Genomic DNA, 13,951 nt, shown 5'->3' with positions numbered 1-13,951 from the left:
TCCTTTTTGTGGGTTTATGCCACCAAGTTCGTACACAGTTACGTTCATTTGTTTCATTCTACTTTATATTTTTAGGGATTGCCTCTTTTTGTGCTATTTAATTTTGTTTTGTAATTGTAAAAGATATTTACCCATCGTTTCAAAATCAGATATTGAAAAGGATATAGTTAGAAATCTAGCTTCTTTCTCTTGTCTCTTTCACCCCAATCAATCCCTCTTCTCCTCGGGTTACTGTTTAAACGATTTTATAATTTATCCTTCCATTGTTTTTTGTTTGTTTGGTTGTTTTAATATAAAGAAATACACGTGTAGTTATAGCTGCCCCTCCTTAGATAGGTACCATTCTACATAAACTTTTCTTCCCCTTGATTTTTTACTTTTTATTGTTTTTGCATATATCTAGGAATGATTACAAGGACATTTTAAAAACAGTAACCTGTCAGATTAGGTAACAACAGAAATGCCACTGGGCTGTTTATAAGGAAGCCACACTTTTAGACAACAAAATATTTTGTCCACTTCATGGCAGCAGAGCCGATACACATTTGAATAAGGCAAGATGGTCTGACTGTCCTTCCCAGCGCACCTCCTGTGTGTATTCCAGCCAGGTGTCAGTGTTGGCTGCTTGGCTTTGTTTCTCCATAAATGACAGCCTGTGCTGAATAACAGCTTACAGACATTCTGCTTGTTCCTGGAGGACCTGGGGCAGTAGCCATTCAGAGTATGGTAGAGCAGGGAAGACCCCAGTGCAGTAGCCAAGAGCACTCCTTTCCCCTCCAGACCATTCTAGAAGCTGCTTTGTCTAAACGAGGAGGCTGTGGCTTCATGCTCAGCAGATCTTAGTGAATGACTCCCTTCTTTTCCTGCAGATACGAGGGAGCTCTTAAAGCTTTCATGCAGCCTGTGGCTTCATTGGGAGTTTCTGCGTTAGCTGTAGTTAACAGCAGAGCTTCAGCAGCATAACACATGCTACACGGAATTGTGTCAGGTTACACCTAATTTGAAAGTCTCCTAACTAATTGTACCACTGAGATCTAGAAATTAATGTAAGAGTGAGGATTTAAGAAATTTAAAGACAGCTCTGCTAGGTAAAGCATATTTTAAAAATTGAAGAACTGTTTTTGTCCAATTTATGGTTTCAGTCTAGTAACACTTGACGCTTCTCCCCCTGTTGATTTTTATTCATTGAATCCTTGCAGTTCAAGCAATACAAATTTACGACTCCCCACCAAACTTCTTTCACATTGTAATTTCAGCTGGGTAATACAGTAGTTCATCTTCTAATCCAAAACCAGTTGTAAATTCACCTTCTGATTCTTTCAATTAAACTGAATTAACCATTGTAAATTATTGATTTTTAAATTTATGCTTTAAAATGTTGAATTATTTATGTTACTTTGTCTTCTAAACTATGTTATGACAGTTTGAGTGTAGAACTCTTCATTGAAAATATTTGTGGTTTGAGATTTAAAAGCATATTAGCAAATTAAGATCATCTCAATTGGGGAAAAACAGACAGCCTCTATTTACTGGTGTTGTAACAGGGTATATATACAGTTACCTACTGTTGAACCTGTGGGGTTGAATTTAACTATTAATTTCTTTAAGACCTGCTCCTGTATTTTACTCTGGCCCTGCCTACTAAGAATTTACAGTACGAACGAGAAAGGGAGAGGAATGATTGCTATAAAACTTTGATAATTCCTAAAGTATAAATTATCTGTCTCTTTGAGTGCCTACCTAGTTTCTATAATAGAGTAAAACTAAACCAATCCTGAGAATATGTGTGTGTATTAAAACAATTCACTAAAAATCTTCAGAAATACCAGGTTTGTTGATTGACCATTGTATATGCAACACTGGAGCCAGGATGCAGGGTAAAGGATCCATATATGAGATAGAGAGGGTTTCATTTTAGTACTGGTATGACAAGGCAATGAACTGTTTTGTTGTTTCCGACTCCCTTAGAACTTGTAAAGTGGATCCTTGATAGAGCTCTTGTTAAGTTTGGTGAGGATGCATTTTTCTCCTTTAGTTCTAGAAATGATGATGAGTCCATTCTTACTGTTGGAGAAGAATAGTGCAGGAAATGAGAAACACAGCAATATCTTCACTTTGCTGATTGGAATTTGTGAGCTCTGTCAGAAGAGAGATGGGGCGTTATCCTTTTAGCCAGATTTGTAGATGACCTTTGGTGTGCTGTCAGGGATGGCCCTGTGACGGTGACCTTTCCATGTTAACAGCCTTGGATGTCAGGAAGTGGAAAGGGAATCTGATTCTTCTCCCCCATCCTCCTCCTACAACACCACCATCTTTTTTCACCCCCAGCTTAATAATCATATCTTAAGCTCCTTAGTGCAAAGTGTTAGGCTTTCTGTAATTGTAGAGATTATGTTTCTTATGCTGGGTGATTGAGTAATAACAATACTACTATCTTCATGTCAACATGAATTTGTCTCATCTTGTCTGAAACATTAACTGAGCAAGTTCAGACTCAGGGCTTAGAGTCCACCATTCATTTCTCAAGAGCAGGCTTCTGGCTCATACACACACCCTTTGTTTTTGGTCCTTTTCTTCTAAGCTTGTTTTCTGTTGTTCTTTAATTTCCATTTTTTATTAGTTAATATCTGGTATAAAGAGAAAATGTAGATTGTTTCTAAGAAATACCATCTAAAAGTTTTCTAGCATAGAATAAACTGGATATTTTGTTGTGTATGTGTGGGGTAGGGAGTTGCTGGTTAGCTCCTATAAGGCCTCACCCAGTAACTGGACCTGACTGTGTGTGTATATGGACGTGCTCTGTCACTGTTTCCAGGCAGAACTGGAGTTAGCAGCACAATTATCACAGGCTTTTTTTTAGGAAAAGATCTTCAAAGCTGACTAGGTGTTTCCTTTTTTTGAGCCTTTCTTCTTATAATCCTGCTCATTTTGACCCATTAACCTTAGAATTAGCTTAATTTTTTACAAGTTTTGATAAAAGTTGTCTACAAGTCTGTCTCTTAAAGTATCCATAATATGTCTGGTCTTAACTGAGTCATTTAAAAAAATTTAGCAAGTTTTTACTTTAAAGAAATAAACTTTAAATACAGCAGTGTCACTTGGTTTTTAAAATGGAACTTGAGTCCCTCTAGTGGGTAGAGTGTAAATCACTTTCCAAGCTTGAAATTTAAAGAAAGACGACAACGTTGAGTTATGTGGAACCAGCTTTCAAATCCACTGTTCTCTTCGGTACTGGTGTCCCCTCACCCCAGCTGAGAGGCAGTGCTTAGCTAGCCAGTGGCTTGGCCCTAATGTTAACCAAGATTCAGCGTCCTTTTCCGCCCATGCAATTCTGGTGGCCCTGGTCATTCCTGGCACGTGATCTCACAAGCTGTGGCTCACCAGCTGCTTTCTTTCAAGCCTTGGCAAGTATAAACTCAGGCTACAAGGTGGTGATTTTAAGCCATGCATTTCTTTATAGAAAAGAACACAATGCCCTTGGGGTCCTTGAGGTGCCATGAAAGAAATACTTGCACAGGCCTGTTTTGGGCACAACAGGTAGATTAAGGACATTTAATAAGTGGGGGAGTTACATCCTGATAGCCAGAACACAGGCAACATGGTATGGCAGAAAAGAACCTGGCTTTGGGGTTCAAATCCTAACTTGACAAATACTAACTGTGTGACCTGGAGCTGATTACATAGGCTCTCTGTATCTTAGTTTTTCCCTTCTGTAAAATGGGGAGATGATAAACCCATTTTGCAGGGTTGTTTTGAGTATTAAGAATAAATATGCAAAGGCCTTTGTGTTTTTAGTGCTCTGTGATTGGTAGCAGAGGTCATGGAAATTTCCCAAGCTGAATTCATTATAAGGCATGAGATTTAATTATTTGGATAACCTTTCTTCTTCTCCCATGCCTTCTTTTTCTTTCAGTCACCACCAAGTAAGCGAAGAAAATTAGAGAAGCCAAGGAAACCCATTACGTTTGTAGTATTGGAATCTGTGATGAAAGAATTATCCCTCAAAGCATCGTCTTTGGGCTCTGAGACAGTGGAAGGCATAGTAGTTGTGACAACATGGATTGAAAAAATTCTCACCGATCTGAAGGTACCTGGTTAATAAGCACATTGAAGAAGTACTTATAATAATCTCTTTTTTCTTTTATTTTTTTCTTCTATTTTTGAATTTTTAAAAAAGTTTATCTTTGGCTGCGTTGGGTCTTCATTGCTGTGCGCGGGGCTCTCTCTAGTTGCGGGAAGCAGGGGCTACTCTTCGCTGCAGTGCGCGGACTTCTCATTGCAGTGGCTTCCCTTGTTGCGGAGCACAGGTTCTAGGTGCGCGGGCTTCAGTAGTTGTGGCACGCGGGCTTCAGTAGTTGTGGCACGCGGGCTTCAGTAGTTGTGGCTCATTGGGCTCTAGAGCACAGGCTCAGCAGTTGTGGCGCACGGGCTTAGTTGCTCCGCGGCATGTGGGACCTTCCTGGACCAGGGCTCAAACCCGTGTCCCCTGCATTGGCAGGCAAATTCTTAACCACTGTGCCACCAGGGAAGCCCTCTTTTCTTTTTTAAAAAAGAAAGTTCTAAGGAGTTTTCAGAGGAGAAAAGTGATTTCCTATAAAATTCTGTTTTTCCTCCAAACAGGTCCAGCATAAACGAGTTCCCTGTGGAAAGGAGGAAATTAGCCTTTTCCTAACAGCCATAGAAAACTCCTGGATTCACTTAAGGAGGAAGAAGAGGGACCGAGTGAGACAACTGAGAGAAGTTCCCCGAGCTCCCAAGAACGTCATCCAAGCCTTGGAAGAGAAAAGGTCCCCCACTAAGGAGTCTGGCAGCAGCCAAGACTTGGCTCAGGGTCCCCAGGAGAGTGCTCTGTGCGGGCCTGCTCTACAGGAAGACGAGTCTGCCACTGTGGAGGGCCATGGCCCAAACCAGGACTCGCTTTCCCAGGAGGAAAACCCAGAACCCATGGAGGATGAAAGGAGTGAGGAAAAGGGAGAGATGGAGGTTTGGGAAAGTTGTAAAGGCTCTAGTAATGGAGCCCAGGACCAAGAGGCTTCTGAGCAGTTCAGCAACCCAGTGTCTGAAAAAGGGAACCATCTCCAAAGAGCGGCTGGATGTTACCTATTCAAGTGTTTGATAAACGTTAAGAAGGAGGTAGATGATGCCTTAGTTGAAATGCATTGGGTTGAGGGCCAGAACAGGGATTTGATGAACCAACTTTGTACTTACATACGTAACCAAATTTTCAGGCTTGTTGCTAGTTAACTCCAAACTTCTTGCACAGTAAAGCAGCTTGCTTTGGAGTGTAGCCTGTGGGGTGGCAAGCTGAATCCCACCATTGGCCCACTGGTAGCATTATATGGAATTATCTGAAACAAATTAATCCCTTTTAAACACCCCCCTCCCTTTTTTTTTAAGTTAACAGGGCACTGTAGTATGGTAGTTCAGAGGAAGACTTGTGGTTACTTGCATCAACAAAAAGCCATCAATAAACTCATAAGGGATTCAAACCTGACTTAAGCTGATCACCTTAGCTTTAGACTGGTTTTCTGAGGCCGAAAGGATTATTTTTGCAGTCTGATCCCGGTCAGAACTTACAGAGCATCACGCTCTCTCTGTCACCCCTGGTTGCTTCCTGAGAAGGGGTGACTTTCTTAACCCCCTGGTGGAGGTGGTATACCAGGTAGTAGCCCTGTACCTTCTTCTAAAGTCACCTTTAAGACTGAAAACTTTGGGTACATATAATTGATGACCCCTGTGTCAGTCCTGAGAAGGGAACTGGCCTAATGGTAGGTGGCGGGAGAGTCAGGGAGAGAAAGCTCAGTAATGCCAGGAACAAGGGCCAATCAGGAAGCGCCTGGAAACGTCGGAAACATCGGCATATTCCTGACTCTTGTCTGTTTTGATGTTGGTTATTTCAGAAACAGAATTAGGGAAGCAAAACCGCCAGATGTGACTGAGATACAGCAGAATGAAGCCATACCCCTACCTCCAACCTGTTTAAAGTACTATTTTGTAGCAGTTTTACTGGTGTGTGATTTTTTTTTATTTGTTTCGACATTTGAAGTGGAGCTAATATAAGAGTATTCAGAATTGAAAACTGTCAATCCTGTTTGAATCCTGGGGTTGGGGAAAATATTTTCTTGGCTTTGAATGGGTAAGTGGTTGATGATAGAAATAAAAATGGAGCAAGATAGTTATGTGTAGTAAGTTGCTTAAAGTCTCATCTATTGGCAGATAAGTTGTCGCTGATCAAAGACGGTTTTTGGGGGTTCCCTTGTAATCCCTTCTGTGTTTACCTGTTACCATTGGAGAATTCTAAGGTTGAGGTAACCATGGTCTTAAAACATGTTTCTAATTGTAGTGTCAGGGCTTGGCAGGAATGTCTCCGGAAAAGGAGTCTCTCTTTTATTCTCTTGGTGTCTCAGTTATCCTCTGCTGTGCTTGACTTCCATGGCTTGATTTTACACCAGCAGCCTAGGGTTCTATTTAGCCTGAAATTTCTGAGTATGGTGCCAGAGCTCCTTGCTATCTGCAAAGAAGACTGTGTAGTTAAGCCACAGATTTAAAAGGTGGCATTGGTTGGGGCAGAAAACTGATGACCTTGGCATACTTTGGCAGCACCTAGACCAGCCCCTCAGCAAAGATACAGGAAATGGAAATAGGACCACATTATACCTCCCTGTGGCCGTGGAGACAGAGCTGCAGAAGAGAACATATTAACCAACCAGTGTTCTTCACCTGGTCGTGGACCTCTGGAGAACCCATAGCCTCCTGGATTATTTCCAAAAGCTCTGGACATGTTTGGTTTTTCTTTCTGGAGAGAAGGGTCCCTGACTTAGAGAGAGCGGTTAGTAACTCACTGAGGATTAGGAACCACTATGCTAGTCCAGCCTCTTCTTTGACAGGATAAGGAAACCAACACCCAGGGTCCCACAGAGCCAAGATTCATTGCAGGGCCCTAGATTCCTGTGCTCATCTCCTGTACCCACCCACACCATCCTGCTCTGCTTACCTCTTAGGACACATTGGAATCATATGCTGGACCCAAACCTAGTTTATGTCTTCAGAAAATTTTAGGATAAGTGAGTTAGGTGACAACCATTCACTTGATAAGTGGTCACTAAGTATTTGCTTGTTTGTTTCACTATAAAAGAGTAGTGTATGCTCATTATTAAAGATTTGGAAAGATGAAAGGAGAAAACAGCTTCAAAATCACCCCTAGTCTCAACCTTCTGAAGCACAGCCACTATTGGTATTTCAGTGTTTCCTTCTAGTCTCTAATCTCTTTCTGTAGATGGGGTGTGTGAGTGTGTGGGTTCAACTTTGGTTGTGTTGATGCTGTATATTCAGTTTTATATTATGCTCTTTTCTCATCTGATGTCTTGTAAGTATTTTTCCATGTTGTCACAGGAGTGCATTATTTATGCTCCTCGCCTGTTCAAGATGTGCTTCAGGCGCAGTATTGGCCTTTGTTTAAGTCTGATACTTAGAGGTCCCCAAAGAATCCTCTGTGGACCTGGAGGCACAGGAGATGTGTCTTGTGTCTATATGTGTTTGGTGCCCCAGGTTTAAGGCCTGGTGTCATGGAGGACGTTTTATAGGTGTTAAGCTAATGCTCTTAGAATTTAAAAAGTATGTGACAACAGAAGCTTCCAGTGCCAGAGCTGTGAGTGCCATGTTTGCATTTGTGTGTCTTCATTTCCTTCTCTGAGTAGTTATTTCTATCTAATGAGAGAACATTGAAACATTTTGAAAAGACATCTAAAAATTCTTTCACTTATGCATATACTTACAATGTGTGTGATATGTGGTAGCCTACACCTCTGATATGGGGAAAAGGAATTTTTTTAGAAGAAATAGGTTATTGACCCAGGTATCATAATGTTGAGTGATACTTGCCGAAGTGTCTAGAGGTCAAGTTCATGTTGATGGATTGGTACGGAATTCAATCTTTGTGGTATTATCTTAAATTCTATTCTGGTCCCTTGCATTGGCTTCTGATCTCTTGATAACCAAAGTGGGAACAGAAGCTGAACTTGTTTTCCAAGGAGGGGAATAAGCTGCTTTTGTTCTTTGGAATCTGCTTTGCTTCCAGCAGTTTGGTCCCTTCACCCCACATCGTTGCCCAGGTATTCACACGCCAGAGCATCGCTGCTTGTCCTAGTAGGGTTAGTGTCTCTGTGTTGGAGTTTCAGCTGATCTTAAGGGTGCGTGTGGATTACTTAAAACTTTAGTATATATTTTTAAAAACATGAAACCTCTCTTCTCTTGATAGAAATCAAAGCTTACCATGTGAGCACACCAACTTCTAAGCTCTGACAAGTAATAAAACTGCAGGGTGTGAAAAAGATGCAAAGGCCTGTAGAAAATTCGAGGCCTCCTGTAAGCCCCTCCTTCTTACTTAAACCGAGGCATTTTCCTCTGTAGCCACATGGGGGCGTATTTGGCCCTTTTATCAACTTCACTGTGGCGTGGATAAAATTGTGTCCTTGGTATTGTCTTGAAATATCCAGTTGCTACTCAGATAAATATTTTTATGGAAGCAAGTACATTTTAACATTAAAAAAAAATCAGAGAGATAAAAGTGGAAAGAAAGAAAACCCCACCACCCTGCAGTCTGGGCATAAGCTTTCAACCTTTTTATGTTTCTTTATGGTACCAGTTGACTTGTCCTGCTACTCTAAAATATATCCAGGTTGGGTCAGTCCCTTGGATCAACTTTTTATTGGTCTCTAGTTAATGGGGGTACCAGAGGGGGATGTTTAGTGATTTTAAATAGTAACTTTTCAAAAGCTTTTTGTTGCAGGAAGAGTAATATAGAGAGCCTTAAGAAAGAAGCTGCTTTCAATCTTCTTTTGTCTTTTAATTCTTGTTTTGGTTTATCTGGCTGGCTGAAGAGCATGCATGTGCTGTGTTATTTACATAAAACATTGTCACAGTTGGTTCTGTGTTGGGTATATTATACAGGTTAGCTGGGCCTTCTTTCCTACAAGAGGTGTTTCTGTGTGGAACATGTCTGTCACTAACCCTGGGTCTGTGTGGGCTCAAGGGGAAGCTCCAGCTGCCCTTATTTTTATGGCCCAGGATCAGATGTCCTAGGTGGCCATGCAACAGACCTGTATATTAGGAGGAAGAAGGTCCAGTTTGGAAAACTAAGGAACCCTCTGAGAGAAGGAAGGTCTCAAAGGTGCAGCAGTTTTACAGCCATCCAGGAGGTGCCCCTAGGAAAGGGATGTGACCACAACTTTTTTGGAGAAGTTAATGCTCAGGAGAATCAGTTTGCTGAATGGGCACTAACCCCAGGAAAACCCAGAAGAGGCTTACTAGTGATAATGGATTGGCCTCTGCCTCTTGGAGCAGGGCATTGATGGTCTTGAACTTTCTAATGCTCCCAAGTACAAACCTCTTGGTGCTTGTGCCAGTACAGTATTAGAAAGCCCTGCATGGGGCTCACCCACGAGCAGCAGGGCCTCACACACATACCAGAGAGTTCCTGCTCTGCTCTGTAAAGACATTCAGATCCTCTGCTGTGGCTCACCCAAATGACTAAAACAGCGGTTTATTTTTTTCAATTGCTGGTTGGAACAGCTAATGCTGCCTTTCGGAGGCTTTGCTTTTACCCCAGGGGACTGTGTTGTGACTGAAGGCCTTGCAGCTCTGCATGCCCTTTGAGGTGCAGCCACTCCGCCTCTCTCAGCCCCAGCAGAGACGTCGGGGGCTCCGGCTCTCTGCAGGGAAGTGAGGGACCACAGGTGCTTATTAGGAGCCAGGGAACGGAGATAAGACGGAGTGGACCAGAAAGTGCAGGGGAGTGGAAAACAGAAGAGCACAGCCTTCACAGTTCATCAGACCTGGGTCTGCGTTCCAGTTCTACTTACAGGGTCAATCATTCTCACTAAAGCTTGGATTCCTCATACAAAAGATGAAGAATTCTTGCTTCCCAGAGTTGTAGCAGTAGTTAAGTGAGAGAAATACTAAAGCACCTGGGAGAATCCATGAACAAAGAGTAGGCTTCTCAACTTGAGCTCACCTCTTCTTAGTCTCCTTTGAGTTTTCAATTTCTGGTCAGAAAATCTTCTACCAAGAGACTCAGGTGAAAAGGCTGAGACCTCAAGTGTATAACTGCGGGTGTAGACTGCCACTCTCTGACTGAGAGCAAAATCCAAGCTTCTGTGTACTGGGAGGATGAACAGGGAACCAGTACTTATGGTCCGTCCTCTACGTAAATTGTCTGACTTAGTAACCCTTCAAAGAGGGATGGAGTCCCTGTGTGATCAGTTAAAGAAGTGGCAGCTCAGAGGGCTTAAGTGACTTGCCCTAAGGTTGTTCACAGAGCTAAGTCACAGAGGTGGGACTTGAACTCAGGTCCAGAGATAAGAGACTGAGATTTCATACCAAATCTCAAGATTCGTAACAAGTGCTACACTGAGGGTGGAAATGGACTTCTGGGCTTATTTGACCCATCTCTAGGGAAGGAGACTTCAATTATATGACACAGGGAATAGAAAAGCATCTCTTACCCACCTTCACAATGTAGCATTTGAAGGTAATATTATTTTCCAGCCTATGATCAGTGAACAAAATGTAATAAGTGAAATTGCTTATAATTAGTTCTTAACTTATGCTACCAAATCTTTATAGAATTTTGTATTTGGCAGTAGTACAGATAATTAAGTAGATAGCAAAACCACAAAATAAAATGTCTAGTGTAAGCACATGTTGCATCAGAATCAACGTAAAATAACTGATAATTAGGTAACGACTCTTGACAATACGTAATTGTATAATAACAGAAGAAAGATTTTTTTTTTTTAGGCAGCATCAAATATTTCACTTACAGAATGCAAAACTGACGTACTTTCTGATCTTGCTGGAGAAGGTAACAATTGTTATAAAAATAGCAAGTCATCTTCCCCAGGTAGAGGAATGGACTGTGTAAATCTGGAGAGAAGGAAAGGCCGCCTGCCATCGGGTGGGCCCATTCAGGGAGTGTGGCTGAGCGTCTGGGAGCAGAGCCGGGAAGTCCCCAGCTGGGGGCGGGCCCTGGCAGCCACGCAGGGAAGCCTGTGCTGCTTCTGCCCAAAAGAAGGCTGCCCAGGGAGCACCGCTGAGCCTGGGGCAGTGGGTGAGGGCGGACTTGCTCCCATACGTTTGTAATTCCAGGCGCTCTTGGGTTTTGTTCTCTTTTGCTTTTTTGTTTTTTTAATAAATTTATTATTTTATTTATTTATTTTTGGCTGTGTTGGGTCTTCCTTGCTGTGCGCGGGCTTTCTCTAGTTGTGGCAAGCAGGGGCTACTCTTTGTTGAGGTGCGCCGGCTTCTCCTTGTGGTGGCTTCTCTTGTTGCAGGGCATGGGCTCTAGGCGCGTGGGCTTCAGTAGTTGTGGCATGCAGGCTCAGTAGTTGTGGCTCGGAGGCTCTAGAGCACAGGCTCAGTAGTTGTGGCGCATGGGCTTAGTTGCTCCGCAGCATGTGGGATCTTCCTGGACCAGGGCTCGAACCCGTGTCCCCTGCATTGGCAGGCGGATTCTTAACCACTGTGCCACCAGGGAAGCCCTCCAGAGGCTTTTGATGTGATGTCTCTTGCTGGGAAATGGGCATTCGCAGTCTGGTCAGGATCCCTAATTCAGGTATGTTTGTCCCAGGATTTGCCTTTGGGGGCCAAACGTGGGGCTTATGGATCACACGCTGGCCTCTATTTCAGTGAAGTCTAGATGAGCACTAATGAGGACTTTAATTCACAAAGGGAAGTATTTCCTCATCTTCTGCACCAGGGGCCAGGCAAGAAGGGCTGGAGCTCCCACTGATGGAGTACTCCTGCTATGAAGCAGCTTTTATTCAATTCCTGTTGGTTATTGCCATGCAGAAATAGCTGCCCAGTGTTGTTGGATCTTCCTCTTCTTTCTTGAGGAAATCCAGAAATCCAGATTTAGGAGAAATAAATATGTAAACCCTAACAGCGAATTCAGTATTTTATAGAGACCTGGTAAGACCATCAGTTTGTGGCCTCTTCTACCACCAAGTGGTAGAACTGTCTACATGTTTGCTGCCTCCACTTTCCTCTATTTCAGCTACTGAAGTCTGGTTGCTGCCTACCCTCCCATTTTAAGAGTTCTCCTCACCTATTAAAGGGAGAATCCCAAAGATTCTATCCATGGGCCTCGCTTTTTTCTCTCACTTGTGGCTGACCGTGTCCACTCCGTGACTTCAGTACTGCCCACTCCTACATTCATCACGCCCAAGTCTAGGCTTTTCCTCAACTTCCAACACCCGCATAGCTAGCCACCCAGTGGACACCTTCCCCGGGTCTGTGGCTGTGCAAACTCAGCTTGTCTGCACCTGCTTCTCTCCTGTATTCTCGGCCACCATCCACCCAGCCATCCACATTAGAAATCTCTGCTCCTCCCTCTCCTTCACCACTAGGGTCCAAAATCGTCCACCTTCAAAAGAGCCCCCAAATCCAGCCCAGCCTCTCCACCCCTGGTGCCAGTGCCTTAGTGCTGTTCCACATCTCTCACCTGGACTGTTTCTGGGGGAGTTCAGAGCTAAGCAGCAGAAAGAGCAGATTTAGATGGGGGAGAGGGAGGGGGTGAAGAAGCAGAAAGAAAAACTAGGATGGGAAGTAGAACCACAGCAGCAGGTCAAGTGAGTTGAGATTAAGAGGTATAGGGCTTCCCTGGTGGCACAGTGGTTAAGAATCCGCCTGCCAATGCAGGGGACATGGGTTCGAGCCCTGGTCCGGGAAGATCCCATATGCCACGGAGCAACTAAGCCCATGAGCCACAACTACTGAGCCTGCGCTCTAGAGCCCGTGTGCCACAACTACTGAAGCCCGTGCGCCTAGAGCCCGTGCTCCATAACAAGAGAAGCCACCGCAATGAGAGGCCCACACACGACGACAAAGAGTAGCCCCCGCTCGCTGCAACTGGAGAAAGCCCGCGCACGGCAACGAAGACCCAATGCAGCCAAAAATAAATAAATAAAATAAAATAAATAAATTATAAAAACAAAAAAACATTGTTTAAAAAAAAAAAAAGAGGTATGAGGCCCTTCCTGATGAAGCAGGGAGAACTTTTCCCCTTTAGTATAATTTCATTTTACGAAAGAAATGTTTTCATTATAAGAACTTTAGAAAATAATGAATAAAAGTTTATAATTCCACTACTCAAATAGAGTTATTTTACATTTTGTTATCTTAGTATTTTTATATGCATATATATTTTTGAACAGCAAATGTGGAATCACATTCTGTGTTACTATTTTATAAACGTTTTCATTTAGCAATATATTGTGATAACCTTTTTCTGATTTTAAAATTAATCTATGTGTCAGAAAACTTGTGAAAATAAAAATTGCCAGTAATTGCACTGCCCAAAGACAACCACTGTTAACATTTTCATTTATTAACAACCCGGTTTTCTTCACATGCCATATTGTGAGCGTCACTTCACGAAACCAGTTGTTCCTTGTTGGAAATTCAGGTTTCCTGGTTTTCACTTCTGTAAATAATACTTAGTGAATATGTTTGTACAGAAGTGTTTATGTGTTTTCTTATTGCTTTAGGATAAATTTATGTAAGGATTACTGAAGCAGAAGAGATAATGCTCTTTTAAAGGCTTTCCATATATATTGCCAATTTGTTCACTGAAAAAGTTGTGCTACTTTACATTTCCACAGGTGTCTGTTTTTACCACACATTTGATAGCACTAGAAGGCCAGTTTTAAAAAGTCCTTTATCAACTGATAAAGAATATTTTCACTGTTTTAATTTTATTACGGTATTGCAAGGCCAAACATTTTCATATATATATTTATGTTACTTCATTTATTTATTGTTTTATGAATTTTAAATTATGTTCTGTGTTCACTTTTCTATCCAAGTATTCTGTTATTGAAATTGCAAGGGCACATCTTGCCAGTATTTCCCTCCATTTTGTCATTTACATTTTCTTCTTGTTTATGGTGGGTGA

General features: G+C 42.4%; 1 protein-coding gene across 1 annotated transcript in view; it reads left to right on the top strand.

Annotated features, from left to right (window-relative positions):
• The window catches only part of METTL16 (methyltransferase 16, RNA N6-adenosine), a 57,726-nt gene extending 51,647 nt beyond the window's left edge, over nt 1–6,079 (top strand). Inside the window, exons 9-10 of the mRNA XM_068530813.1 lie at nt 3,914–4,087; nt 4,621–6,079. Coding sequence (XP_068386914.1) covers nt 3,914–4,087; nt 4,621–5,244 — 798 coding nt within the window. The 3' untranslated portion in view covers nt 5,245–6,079. The remainder of the gene's footprint in view (nt 1–3,913; nt 4,088–4,620) is intronic.
• The last annotated feature ends 7,872 nt before the right edge of the window (nt 6,080–13,951 follow it).

The sequence above is a fragment of the Eschrichtius robustus genome, chromosome 20 (genome assembly GCF_028021215.1).
Source record: "Eschrichtius robustus isolate mEscRob2 chromosome 20, mEscRob2.pri, whole genome shotgun sequence".
Taxonomy (NCBI): Eukaryota; Metazoa; Chordata; class Mammalia; order Artiodactyla; family Eschrichtiidae; genus Eschrichtius; species Eschrichtius robustus.
This window is presented reverse-complemented; position numbering and strand designations above follow the sequence as displayed.